This window comes from Nelumbo lutea, chromosome 2 (genome assembly GCF_056320005.1).
Source record: "Nelumbo lutea isolate HS-2025 chromosome 2, American lotus-T2T, whole genome shotgun sequence".
Classification (NCBI taxonomy): Eukaryota; Viridiplantae; Streptophyta; class Magnoliopsida; order Proteales; family Nelumbonaceae; genus Nelumbo; species Nelumbo lutea.
In genome coordinates, this window is record NC_142685.1 from 96,187,109 (window position 1) to 96,202,370 (window position 15,262).

The 15,262-nt window shown below is 38.3% G+C and overlaps 1 protein-coding gene across 7 annotated transcripts in view; it reads left to right on the forward strand.

Moving 5' to 3' along the window:
* The first annotated feature begins 3,356 nt into the window (after positions 1-3,356).
* The window catches only part of LOC148872179 (uncharacterized), a 55,685-nt gene continuing 43,779 nt past the window's right edge, over positions 3,357-15,262 (forward strand). For 4 of the 7 annotated variants that reach the window (XR_016107533.1, XR_016107532.1, XM_088971218.1 and 1 more), the window contains exon 1: positions 3,512-4,263. Coding sequence is in view for 5 of the 7 variants with exons in the window: in XM_088971218.1 (XP_088827344.1) it covers positions 4,038-4,263 (226 nt within the window). In the remaining 2 variants the exon portion in view is untranslated. Of the gene's footprint in view, positions 4,264-15,262 lie in introns of all 7 variants that reach the window. The other 3 variants (XM_088971222.1, XM_088971221.1, XM_088971220.1) reach the window with 3 other exon arrangements.

Here is a 15,262-nt window from a genome sequence, read left to right on the forward strand (position 1 = left end):
CACAACAATGAAACCTTGCGGTTGTTGCATATAGATATCGTTAGTAAGATCTTCATTCAGGAATGCAGTTTTAACATCCATTTGCTAAATCTCATAGTCATAGTATGCTATTACATTTAGCAAGATCCTTATGGATTTAAGCATAGCCACTGGAGAAAAGGTTTCCTCATAATCGATTCCCTCTTTCTGAGTAGGGCTGTTCATAAGAAGACCAAATCGACCAACCCGGTCCAACCCAACTCGAGTCGGCTGAGTTTTCTTTAGCGTCGGTCGGTTTTGAATTTCTAAAAATCATAAACTGATGGGTTAATTCGGTTTTGATTTCCACACATGAAAACCGAAACCCAACCGACCCGAACCGACTTAGTTCCTAGTTGGTACTTAGTAGTTAGTACCTAACTTAGTTTCTACTTTCTAGTTACTTATAGTTTCTACTTTCTAATCTTCTCTTTAGGAATTCCATTAATGGCAAGCATTGCAAGACAATAAATTCCATTAATGCCATTAATAGCTTCTTGCATTTTTTTGGAAGGTTTAAAGAAAGGATCCTATTCTCTAAGGTCTTTTATACCAAATAGGTAATTACAATTAGGTGTCTTTTTTACTTAGATTAGAAGCCTTCTTAAAAATTCTAAATTTTAGTCTTCTTTTTCTAACACAATTTGACTTTATCTTTTCTTGGTAACTTCTAACTTGGTCCGCCCTTACTTCCTTAGCTCCTCAACTCAAGCATTCAAACCAACCCAAACTGACTAGGTCAGTTTTGCCTAACACAAGGTCGGTTTTGTTTTCATTTTCAGGCAACTCGACCAAGTCTGGTCGGTTGGAAAAATAGCAGTAAACCGACCCAACCCAACCCATAAACAACCCTATTTCTAAGTGTACCCTTTGCTACAAGATGAGCTTTATCGATCTCAATCTTCCTATCAGGGCCCTTCTTCCTCTTGTAGATCCATTTGCAACCAAATGCTTTCATCCTAGGGGGTGGGTCTACAAGAGTCCAGACCTTGTCGGTTTCCATCGAGTCCAACTCGACTTTCATGGCATCTACCCCAGTATGCTAAAAGGGAATACTCCAAGCCAAGTCTATCCCAGCTCCAATACTTAGGCAAGAGGACTGCCCCAAAGGCAACCTCGGACGGAACCACCTCGGGATACCTCCAGGAGCTCGCTACAAGGCAGCTTGCTATGGGATAGCTCGATACAAGGTAGTTTGCTATTGAGCGATGTGGCATTTTCAGGAAGCTTCTTATCTGACAAGACCGTACCCGTCAGACTGCACCACGTCTCCTGACTGACGGTGCAGTTCCTGCCAGCCCAGCAGACCGCACCCACGTCTCTCGACAGGTGGTGGCGTGTCTGTCCTTTTCGAGTCATGTCTCTCATCTAATTGGGCAGTACTCTGCAACGGTTACCTGTGCAGCCCTGGCAAATAACGGCTGCGTCAGAGGGCCAGTGGTGGTTACACCCGATTTGACAAGAACATCTGTATTTAAAGGCCCCAGTTTCGAAGGGGCAGAGGTAATTGAATTGAATTGATCTAGCGCTATCTGCACTCTTAGCTCTCTTTGCATCCTTTACAACTCTCTCAAGTGTTCTAACTTAAGCATCGGAGTATTCCCACCAGGTGAGCTCCCCGGGAATCCTTCACCTTCCTCTTCTCAAGTACTGTTCGTCGCTAGCTAGGAATGCTTGGATCGCGCTGCATCATAACCATTTTAACTTTAGACCTGAAATGTTTGTTTAACTATTTAACAAATTATTTATAATGTAATTGGTAAAAATAATAAATAATTAAATATTTTAAAAAATTGAGAAATTATTAATTAATTAATAGATATTTAAAATAAATAATTGCACAAATATTAATTAATTTTTATTATAACTATTAATAATTATTTTTATAATTAATTTCCTAATTATTTTTAAGATATTAATCATTAATTAAATAATATATTTTAAAATTTTTAATAAATTATTATTTTAATTAATTACGAAATACATAATTGTTAAATTTTATTTAACTAATTAATCATATAAATTACTTAATAAATAATTTAATTAATTAATTAAATAACAATGAAAAATAATAGTTAATTAATTTAAAATATTAATAATTAATAATAAATTGTTAAATAATCTATTAAATAGATAATTAAATAAACAATGATCAAAATTTCTTATTAATTAACATTTAACTTATGAAATAGTTAATTTTTAATTATTTAAAATAATGAATTAATAATATTTTAATAATTAATTTTTATTATCAATTAATTATTTCTAATAATTACTTAATTAGTTATTAATTAATTAAAATAATAAATTTTTAAATAATTTAATAAATAATAAAATAAAATTTCTAGATAATATAATAATTAAATAGATAATTAAGTAATACATAAATAATAGTAGTAATAATAATAATAATAATAATAATAATAATAATAATAATAATAATAATAATAATAATAATAATAATAATAATAATAATAATAATAATAATAATAATATGTGAAAGGAAGAAGCTTTTGGGGTTAATTTATGGAAAACAAAAGAGTGAAATTAGTGAAAAACAAAGAATGATGTAACATTTAATGTTGAAGTGAAAAATGAAACCCAATGCTCTTATTGCCTTTGAAATAGCCTACCTAGCTTGCAAAGGACGATTTTATATTAGATATAACTCAATGCAATGTGCTCACATAGAGATAATAAACTTAATAAAAGAAATAAAAATGAAAATACCATTTGTGCCCCTAATGAATAGGGATGTCAATGTGTTGGGTTAAATGGTAAAGCTAGCTTAATCTGACCCTATAGGGTCGGGTTAGGGTTTTGATCTTTTGATCCGAGTTGGGTTCAGGGTTTGATTGATCTGCTCCACCAGGTCATGATACCTTGCATATATATCAAGTATTCTTGCAAATTTTTGACTTCTAACTCTATAGGCTTAAAGTTTATAATTTATTTATATGTTGATTTTGATTTCTTCTTTTTCTAAATAAAAAAAATAATACCTTAGAATCTATAAAACAATTTCCTTACTTAAACTAATATATTTTAGATATTCAAAATATGTTAAAAAATACATTTGAAATTATATGGGTCAAGTCGGGTCAAAATCGGATTTAACCCCATAAGATCAAATCGGGTTCAGGAACCATATATTTTTATGTCAGTCGGATTCGTGTTGGAGTGCTGGAGGGTCGGGTTAGGGTTGAGACAAACCCGTTCCAAACCCGACCCGTTGACATCTCTATTAATGTTCTATTTTAGGTTACTTCTAATAAACCCCATGTCCCCATGTCCTTAATGTCCTTAAATTAATAAACCCCATGTCCCCATGTCCCCATGTCCTTAAGGCTTAAACAATTTTCCGTTTAGATGATCATGATCCTATGACAAAACGAACTTTTTAGTGGGAAAACAATCATGGGCCTGCAACTTGTCGTTGTTTATCTGTTTAGGTAGTAAGATGACGAAACCCGATGTTTTTGGAGATTACCCTATTCGAGGTCCGGCCGGGCAACGGCGGCCCGGTCAGAAATGATCAACCCTAGTCTCGAGTCAGCGATCGGTTGAAAATAGTGGGAGCAACGAACAACAGGCCACAGAGCAGAGCAAATGGCCAAATCTTGTACCTGTAAGGCTGTAAGCCTGTAACTAGACGGAAAGTCTAATAAACAACACCCTTTCTTCTTCTTCCTTTTACCAATGATAATACCTCATTCAGTCGTTTCTTTGTTTTTCTCATCTTGGATTCCTTTTTAAACGAGGAATAGACGAAACGCGAAAGAACACGTAAATAAGTTGCGAGAGGAGAAAATTTCATTACGTCTTTCATCCGCGTCGTTTTTCTGTACCCTAATTCTTTTAGTAATTGAGTTCGTTGTTCCTTCAGACCATGATTTCATTGTCTTCATCTCTATGAAATTCTCTGCAAATAAGGTCTTGTCTGGCAGAGCTGTCCCTAGTTTCTTGACCATTTCCATTCGCACGGCAGTGGAGGTTCTCGGGCTCCTGATTCATGTGAAATGGCGGACCTGGACGAGGGCATGGGCAGGTTGACGGCATCACCGCTGGAGTTCGCTGATGATTATACATCAGCTCCTCCTACTTCTACTGCCTCGTCGTCATCTGCTTCTGCTTCTTATTCGTCTGTTGGTTCTGAGAACATTCGAGGGGTTTCTAGCTATGCTATCAATCAGGGCGATCAGTTCCTCAAGGAAGCTGTGCAGAACCCTGGCGAGCATCTATCGAGTAAGTATCCTGCCTATTCTTGGATTTGTAGGCTGAAGACCCAGTCGTCTTTTACGAACCTATTTGATTTTGTTGGTTACTTGTTGTAGATAAGGATTGGGATTTACATGATGTAATACTCTGTTTTATACATAAGGTTCCTATCATCTATAGATTAAGAGAACTATTTGTTCTTATAATAACTATCTCTTGGATGCGAGGTAATGAGATAAAAAAATTTGAGCCTGTGTAGTATATGTTGTTAAAATTAATAAATTAGGACCATCGTAACATTAAGTAGGGAGTTGCGTATATTTTCTACAGGCTTCATGGGGTAATTATTTAATTGTTATAGTGAGGTGTTTTTACTTTCGCTCATCGACATAGAAGCATGAGTTGAGAAGGTGATGCTATGATTACCTAACCATGAAAGTATTTGGGGGGGGGGCGGGATTTGCAAGTCTAACGATTTTGTATTTATTTTAGAGTGGGGAAGGGTGCAAAAAAAAGTGTTGGCACTTTGGATGCTGTTTTCTAGTTTCTTTTGTCATTTTGGATAGGACTATTTGTTTGATGTGTGTATATGGCGTATTACTTCTGCATAGAACTTAATAATAGAAGGTGAATAAATTGATTGGTTCAGATTCTTGTAGAAGCAAGAGCAGGGTTTCAAAAGTAAACAAAATCCAGAAAGAAATGAAAAAAAAAAAAGATGTATAGTTTGGTGACTTGGTCTAGAAAGTAAGAACAGAGGAGGTTAGGAGACCAAATGAGAAGAAAAGGGAATATAACACAGATGAGATAAAGAAGAAAACCAAATAAAATAACAACAACAACAACAAGTCGACAACAACAACAACAAGTCAACAATAACAACAACAATATGAAGAATACAAGGATATATGGAAAATATTGATTTCTTTTTTTTTTTTATATATTTAATCTTTTACGTTTTCTGAATGAAGTACTGAAGTTCAGATAGTTTCAGTTAATGATTGGTTCACACCAAGTTGAAACCCAGCTTGGCATCAAAATGTGCATGGATGATAGCAAGATTTTGAGAGGGAAGCCCTTTGAACATGGATTGCAGCACATCCCAGTCCTATTTGTAAAACATCATTTGGAGTTTAGGGCTTCGTGCTACCTCCATGAGGCTGTTCTTTGTGTTGACTGTATCACTAGAAAAGTAATTGGCAATTGATCAATTAATCGAAGAAAGTATCTTTCTTTTTTTTGATAAGTAATTGGAGAAAGTCTTTGTTTTCATTCAATATCTGGTCATACAGTGAAGGGGAGAAGTAGAGAAGAGAAAGGGAAGAGAGGAGAAGAGAAAGAATGTTTATTTATTTTTTGAGTGCCAAAATCTAGGCTGGCGGTGCCAAATTCTTTATTTAAATGAGGACATACAATTATAGTTCTGCTCTTGGCAGCCCAGACTATTAAAAGGAGCATAAAGCTTCAAGAAATGAACACAATGACAAAAGTTGGGCTGTATATGTCAATCATGCTCAACTTGCCACAAAGTTCATTGTGCCACAAATAAGGAAGACCTCTTGTGAGAACATCAGCTAGTTGCTCCCTAGAGTTAACATAGGGAGTGCAGACTTCATCCTTATCAAGCTTCTCTCTCATGAAATGCTTATCTACCTCAATGTGCTTTGTCCTTCTTGACAGTGTGGCCGGCTAGAGATAAGGAGAAGAGGTGAGAAAAGAAGAGAAGAAGAAGAGAAGAGAAGAGAGGAGAGAAGAGAGAAGGTTTGCAATGTAATAGTACTGGCGGCGCCAGTCTTTATTTTACTATATATAGGCGACAGAAATAACAAGGGAAAAGACCCTTGTGCCCCTGAGTACAATAACAAACATAACAGAAATAAAAAAATGAAATAAAAAACATTTTAATTTGCCAAACAGGCCCTAACATCTGCAACTAAGTTGTTTTAACATTATTCTAACACTCCCCCCCAAGTTGGAGCATAGATGTCGATCATGCCCAACTTGTCACACAGATCTTTGTGCCGCACATGATGAAGACCTTTGGTGAAGATATGTGCAAGTTGCTCTTTCGAGCTGACATATGGTGTGCACACTTCTCCACTTTCAAGTTTCTCTCTGATAAAATGCTTGTCCACTTCAATGTGTTTCGTCCTGTCATGCAGAGCTGCATTAGTAGCAATATTGATGGCAACTTTATTGTCACAGTAGAGTGACGTAGGATTGCTTACTACGAAACCTAGTTCACCTAACAGATTTCTTATCCACATGATTTCTGCAACCCCATGAGCCATCGCTCTATACTCTGCTTCAGCACTGGATCTAGCCACCACACTTTGTTTTTTGCTTCTCCATGTGACAAGGTTTCCTCCTACAAAGGCACAATAGCCATTGGTAGACTTTCAGTCATTGACTGCTCCTGCCCAATCTGCATCAGTATATACTTCCACTTTTAAGTGACTGTGTTTATGGAACAACAAACTAGCTCCAGGAAACTTCTTGAGATATGCCAAGATCTTCTCTACAGCCTCAAAGTGAGTTGTTCTCGGGCTGTGCATGAATTGACTAAGGACACCCACTGCATAGGCAATATTAGGTCTGGTCATAGACAAATATAGAAGTCTCCCCACGAGTCTCTGGAACATCTTTACATCTTTCAAAAACTCTCCCTAACTGTCTCCCAGATGGTGATTAGGTTCAATAGGTGAATCAGATGGTTTTACCCCCAACTTGCCAGTATCTTTTAGTAGATCTAGGACATACTTCTATTGGGAAATAATGATGCCCTTGTGAGAGCGGGCAATTTCAATTCCAAGAAAGTATCGTAAGGGGCCTAGGTCCTTCATCTCAAATTTAGTGGCTAAGAATTTTTTTGGTTTCTAGATTTCAGCCTCCCAATCTCCTGTGATCACCATGTCATCCACATACACAATAAGAGCTGTAATTTTACCTTCACCTCTTTTCACAAACAGGGTATGATCTGACTGGCATTGTTTGAATCCCATCTGTTGGACTGCTAAATGGAACTTACTAAACCAAGCCCGAGGTGATTGTTTCAACCCATATAGGGACTTTTTTAACCTGCACACCTTTTGTTCACTGCCTTTGGCACAGAACCCTGGGGGTTGGGTCATGTACACTTCCTCTTCCAAGTCACCATTCAAGAAGGCATTCTTGATGTCCAATTGGTGAAGATCCCAGTCAAGATTTGCGGCCAAGGAAAGGAGAATCCGGATAGAGTTCATCTTCGCTACTGGAGAAAAAGTCTCTGCATAGTCCACTCCATATACCTGTGTGAAGCCTCTTGCTACCAGTCTAGCCTTGTACCTTTCAACAGTTCCATCAGCTTTGTGTTTCACTGTGAACACCCACTTGCACCCCATTGGTTCCTTCCCCTCAGGAAGATCTACCAACTCCCAAGTACCATTTTTGTGTAAGGCATCAATTTCTTCCTACATTGCATCTGTCCATTCAGGTTTTGACAAAGCTTCTGCCATGGTCTTAGGAACGGGGACACTATCCATTGAAGAGAGAAATTCACGGTACGAAGGTGAAACATGCTCATAGAACACAAAATTAGAGATAGGATGATTAGTGGTACAAGATCTAACACCCTTTCTCTTAGCAATAGGAATATTAAGATCATTGGTGACAGAGGAATCAACATTTAAAGGGGCAATGGGAGCAAGTGTACCTGGCTGATGAGACGGATTTGCCTCGGGTGAATCCGATGATGTTGATTGCATAGTGTCCGGCTCCACGGCTCTTGAACTCTGCTGGCTCTTATGGCAACGATGAAAAACTCGGAACGGAGGAGGATCGGGTAAAGGAGGTAGTTGAATCTGAGTCGTCACCTGTTTCTCCTCAACCCTACTCTCCCCCTGAGGAGAAACCGAGAAGAACGGTTGACTCTCAAAGAATGTGACATCAATGGAAACATAGTACTTGCAGGCAATGGGATCATAGCAATGATACCCCTTTTGAGATGGAGGGTAACCAAGAAAAACACAAGGAATAGCCCGAGGGTCAAGTTTACCACGAGTAGGTGACAAGTTGTGGACAAAACAACGACACCCAAAAACACGCATCGGAATGGTGGACAGCGGGGCTGTAGGGAACAAGAGCTGATGTGGGGCCTTATACTCTAGTAGCCGAGAGGGCATGCGATTGATGATATATGTCGCACACAATACTGCATCCATCCAGAACTGTTTTGGCACATTCATATGAATCAACAAGCCACGAGCAACTTCGAGAAGGTGACGGTTTTTTCGTTCAGCCACACCATTTTGTTGGGGTGTCCTAGCACAAGAGCTTCGCTGAAGTGACCCACTCGAAGCAAAGAACGTCGTGAGATCACTATGGAAATATTCCTTTGCATTGTCCGACTAGGAGATATGAATTTCCGTTTGGAACTGAGTGAACACCATGCGTTGAAAATCTTTCACAATTTGTGGCACTTCATCTCGAGATCGCATAGGGTAAACCCAAGTGTATCGAGAATAATCATCAATCAAAGTAACAAAATACTTATAGCCAGCCGTAGTAAGTAGAGTAACAGGGCCCCGAACATCAGAATAAACAATATGAAATGGAAATTCAGATATTTTATTTCGTAAAGGTAAAGAACTTCTACAATGCTTACTCAACTAACAAGTTTGACACTGTAACTGACTCACTGACAAGGACTCAAACAACTTTGGGAACATAACTTTTAACGACTCAAAAGAAAGATGACCTAAATGACTATGCCATAAATAGGCCTGACTCTCACTCGACGAACTTGTGGACTCAGTCGCCCTAGACCAGCATTATTCTCCAACACGTAGAGATCATCCACCATGCTTCCTCTACTAATCGTCTTCCCCGAGGTCAAATCCTGAAGCACACATGAAGACGGAAAAAAGGTGACTGAGCAGTTCAAAGAGTGAGTAAGACTACTAATGGACAACAAATTAATAGGTAATTTCGGAACATGTAGGACATTAGGAAGAGTAAGGCCAAGTGGGAGAGATATGGTGCCTCGGCCAGCTATAGTAGAAAAAGAAACATTAGCCAGTCTTACCTTATCTCTCCAAGAGAGAAGGTTATATGTCTGAAACAAATTTGACTTACCAGTCATGTGATTTGAGGCTCCGGAGTCAATAAACCAAGGTGAATCAGTAGTATGAGATGACACATAGAAGGCTGTGGTATTACCTGATGTAGACGCAAATGAGGTAGGAGTAGGCCCAAAATCCACTTGGCGGAGAGTCCTACCATACAATTCCAAATATTCACGGAAGGAGTTGATAATATCTTCCTTAGGGTCAAAATCGGGATGTCTCTCTTGAGTTACGAAAGGACTAGTCTCTGTCGATGCCATATTAACTGAGTTATACCTTTTTTGATTCTGTTGGCTTGGTTTCTTGCCCTGATCCGGTGCTGACTTCTTACCCAAATCCTGTGCCCATTTAGGTTTTCCATGGAGATCCCAGCATGTATCTTTTGTGTGTCGTGTCTTCTGGCAGTGAGTTCACCAAAGCTTGCTTTTATCTTATGATTTTTTCTGAGTGTCACCCCTTTTAAAGCCACCTCCGACATTTATATCTGAATTTCCTCGGACCGCTGGGGCAACTGACTCCCCTTCTACACCATTCATCACACTTCTTCTGCTTTATTCTGACTGCACCAAGGCATACACCTCCTGGACTGATGGCAACTCTTTGCTACCCAAGATTTGTACCCTGATGGACTCATATGATGGATTCAGCCGTAGGAGGAAGGCAAACACTCGTTGCTGTGATACAAGTGACTTATAGGCCTTTGCATCTTCATCACACTTCCAATTCACATTCTGATAGTGATCAAGTTCTTTCCTTATTGATGTCAAATCAGAATAGTACGTCGAGAGACTCCTCTCCCCCTGCTTGCAAGTAGAAGATTCAGCTTGTAGTTGATATATCTTGGCATAGTGTCTCTGTTTTGAATAAGTGGACTTCGCTTGTTCCCATATCTCACAAGCAGTTTCAACCCACATAAAAGTCTTCCTTACTTGTGGCAGCATTGAAACCAAGAGCCAAGACATCACCATACTGTTCTCCTGGTTCCACCTATCATGCTTAGCACTTCCATACTTCGGTTCCTTTACTCTCCCATTGATGTATCCTATTCGCCCCCTAGCAGTGATGTAGAGTTTTATTCCCTTAGACCACTCAAGGTAATTCAGACCATCAAAGGGAATGACAGCCATGGGAAAGCTCATATCCATTTGCCCACTCACTCCATTGTGGCTCCCTGAGATCTCTGAAGTAGCAGAATTCTCAGTCGACATGGTCAAGCAGTTAATCAGTCCCAAACACCGGACTTAGGACCCCTCCTTACTCCACAAAACAATGCTCCACTCTGTTCACACCCACACACTCGGGTTTACCAACCAAATTGAGCACAAACAGTACCAAATTCTAGACAAAAACTGAGGTAATGTTCGACAGATTTAGGACCTGTATAGTTTTAACAGTCCTCACCTACCAGAATTCCAAAATGTCTAACAACCACTAATCACTAGGAGAGATCCTTTTTACTTATAGTCAACTCAAACCATTGAGAAGACAGGTCATCCTTGACCTACAGTTGTCTTAACACATGAACAGGATCACACGATCCAAGAAAACTGGGGTTACATAGGGTTTTCACTCAACAAATGACCAAGGAGGGTAAAGAAGAGAAAAATAGGGAGAACTGTACCAGTTGTAGCTATTCTGTAGTCCAGAATCAGATTTCTGTTCTGCTAGTCTGTTCGATCTATTCTTTGGGTTGATCGGTCTTCTCTTGACAGTAGGGTTGATCGATCTGCTCTCTTTTAATCAGCAATTCCACTCTGATACCATCTTGACAGTGTGGCCGGCCAAAGATAAGGAGAAGAGGAGAGAAGAGAAGAGGAGAGAAGAGAAGAGAAGAAGAGAAGAGAGGAGAGAAGAGAGAAGGTTTGCAATGTAACAGTACTGGCGGCGCTAGTCTTTATTTTACTATATATAGGGCGACAGAAGTAACAAGGGAAAAGACCCTTGTGCCCCTGAGTACAATAACAGACATAACAGAAATTAAAAAAAACGAAATGAAAAAACACTTTAATTTGCCAAACAGGCCCTAACATATGCAACTAAGTTATTTTAACATTATTCTAACAGTCCTATCATAGAGAATAGGATTAATCGCAATGTTTATGGCTGCTTTGTAATCACAATAGAGAGACATGGGATTGTCAACAGTGAACCCAAGCTCTTCTAGCAGATTTTTCAAACAAAGTACCTCAGCCTCTCCTTGTGCCATAGCTCTATACTTAGCTTCAACACTTGACCTTACAATCACACTTTGTTTCTTACTTTTTCATGTCACCAAGTTTCCACCCACAAAAGTACAATACCCACTTGTGGATTTTCTATCATCCATAGCACATGTCCAATCAACATTTGTATAAGCTTCCACCTTCAAATGATTATGTTTTCTGAATAGCAAACCAGTTCTTGGATACTTCTTTAAATACCTAAAGATACTCTCAACAACCTCCAAGTGTGGAACCTTAGGTGAATGCATGAATTAGCTTAGAACCCCAACAATATAAGCAATGTTAGGGCGTGTCATAAACAGATATAACAATCTTCCCACTAACCTTTGAAATTGTTTCACATCCTTAAGAGGTTCACCATCACAATCACCTAGTTTATGATTAACATCCATAGGGATATCAACTGACTTTGCACCTGGTTTGTCTATGTCTTGTAAAAGATTCAGGATGTATTTTCTCTGAGAGATGAAGATACCCCTTTGTGAACAGACAACCTCAACCCTAAGAAAATACTTTAGGGGTCCCAGATCTTTCACTTCAAATTGGGAGGCTAAGAGCTGCTTCAACTTTTGTATCTCAAAGCCCTAGTTCCTTGTAATGTGATGTCATCCAGATACACTATCAACATTGCAATATGCTCTTGACATCTCTTAGCAAAGAAAGCGTGCTCAAATTGGCATTGTCTAGACCCTACTTGCTGAATTGCCATATGAAACCTACTAAACCATGCTCTAGGAGATTGTTTTAAGCCATATAGAGATATTATCAATTTGCACATCTTATTTTCACTTCCTTTTGGATAGAACCCCGATGGTTGAACCATAGACACCTCCTTTTCCAAATTACCATTTAAGAAGGCATTTTTTACATTAAGTTGGTGCAACTCCCAGATAAGATTTGTAGCCAATGATGGAAGAACTCGAGTCGTACTCATCTTTGCCATTGGAGCAAATGTTTTATCATAATCAAAACCATATACTTGAGTTTATCCCTTTATAACACTTTCGGGTATGGGAATACTATCAACAACATACAAGAAGGCATGGTAAGAGGGAGAAATGTGGTCATAGGATACATAATGGGTAATGGGGTGTTTGGTAGTGTATGGCTTGACCCTTTTTCTTTAGGCAATAGAAATGTCAAGATCATCTACAATTAAAATGGGGGCAGAGGAATCAACAGGGATAAGGATATTTGGTTCAGTTGGACTTACCTCTTGGGATTTTGATGGTATCTGTTGCTTGTTTAAGTACATTCATATGTAACATCAGCCTTTGCGCTACTTCAAGAAGGTGTCTATTCTTTTTTTCTTCCTACAATACCAATCTATTGTAGTGTTTTTGCACACGAACTCCGATGAAGTGATTCATCTCAAGGAACCGCTCAACCTAAAAGCTTAAGCTATTAATTGAGGTTCCTAAATAGGTTTTTATTCTCTAACATGCCCCCTCACGTGAAAGCCATCGGGCTTGAAGTATGGACAAGCACAGGCCCACCCATACCTTGTGCTGAAATTTAATTAATTATAATGGGGCAACAAGGATCGAACACTAAACCACTTGGTCAAACCTGGCTCTGTTACCATGTTTTCATTCAAGATTTGGTTGTAGAAAAAGTGAATGTTTTTGGAGTGCCAAAATTTGGGTTGGCGGCATCTCATTCTTTATTTATATTAGTAATAAATAAAAGACATACAATTACATTTATGCCCTTGGTAGCCCAAACTATTAAAAGGAACATAAAGCTTCAAGAAAAGAACACCCTGACAACATTGTTACTCTGATAATAGGCTGACAACCGTCTCTTTATATTGTAGTCATACTGTCCTCTGTTTCTTAGTGATGTGCAATCTCTACATTTTTGCATTGTAGTTTTATGAGGTGAGGCGATGTTTGATCTTATCTTGTTTTCTTACATTGCATATTGGGTCTTCTAGGAGTTTTCTTTGAAGTGAGTATGCTATTTACTAAATGTTTGATTGTTCAAAAAATTAAGAATTATTTGGTAGATTGTTAAGTCCTTAATTTTGCTGGACTAGGAGCATGTTAATATGTTATTAAGCTACTCCCAATTACGGCTTAAAGAAAAAAAAGAAAAAAGGGGCTTTCTTTCCAACCTAACTTTTTATGCCCAGTCAGTCCTATGGATGGGCTGAAATAATTTAGCAAAGAAAGGGGCCTGTGGTCTAGTTTAGTTTAATGGGCCTACAGTAGATCCCATTTAATGGGACGGTAGGCCCTAAAATATTTATTTGTGTTGATTAATATTTTTGTGAGGTGTCCCACTTATTTATAAAGGGGATGCCACTTGTCCTACTCTAACAAGAGGGCTATTTTCCCTCCTTTAACCACTTGAGGGGGGGGGGGACACATGTCACCCTAGGGAAGAGAGTTATTTTCCCTCTAACCACTTAAAGTGGGGGGACACATGTCACCCATAGTTGTCAAGGTGGCGCCTAGGTGACAAGGCGCCCTTTGAGGCTCGCCTCGCCCAATCGCCTAACAGTTTTCTACTTCCTACTATAAAATACTTTTTATTCATTTTTTTTAGATTATAATTATAAAATAGACATTATTAAATTAAAATAATCATTTTGTGTGTTTTTATACTAATTTCTTTTTATTATTTTCTTATTTATTAGGGTTTAATCAACACAAACATTGCTAAATGCTGTATTGAACCCTCAAAGACTTAAAAACCTGAACCAATAAGTAAGGAAGAACTAAAAATTTTATCTAATCAGCACATTTTCCTCTTCCATATATTCTTCTTTTACTTCTTCTTCTTCTTCTTCTTCTACTACTACTACTACTACTACTACTACTACTACTACCAATACTTTTTATTTTCTACTTTTCCTATAACAAAAATAAGGGTTCAGCCCCTATATTTTTTGAATTTTATTTTCCTTCTTCCTTTTCTTCTCATGAATATGTTGATTTTCTATACTTTAATATGGAATTTATACTTTTCTTATGAAAACCATGAATAATTATTAAAGAAATATGGTTATGGTACCTAGGGAACTACTCTAGGATCTATTTTTTAACATAAAAAAATCCATTGCCTAGGCGACTAGGCGACTAGGCGCACCCCAGTCACCTAGCCTCGCCTTGGCACCTTGAAAACTATGATGTCACCCTAGGAAGAAGGATTTATTTTCCCTCCTTTAGCCACCTGAAATGGAGGGGCACATGCCACCCTAGAGGAGAGAGTTATTTTTTCTCGTCTAACCACTTTAAGTGGGGGGACATTTGTCGCCTTAGGAGGGAAGAGTTTTCTTTTTCCTCCTTAACCCATTTTAAGTGGGGTGAAACTTGGCACCACCTAAGAAGAGAGGAGTGGGGAGTTACTTAACCACCTCCCTCCACTATATAAACCCATCTCCTACAAGGAGAAGGGGCTAATGCCATTTTGTTGGCTAATGCTATTCAGTTGATAGAATTTATAGTAACAAGAGACAAATCTAAGGAGAAAGAAATGAAGATTGTGGTGTGGAAGAAAAGGAATAAGAGGAGAAAGAAGAAGGTAGGGTTGCAGTATTCCTCCTCCACCTCTTCATTATGACACTCCTACAACTTCCTCTATTAGATCTATGTCTTTCCTTATATTCCTTTCACACTTTCTTTCCTTATTGTTATTATTTTCTTTTTTTCTTTCTGCTCGTCTCGTTTTTAATCATATGTGAGGGAGACAACCATC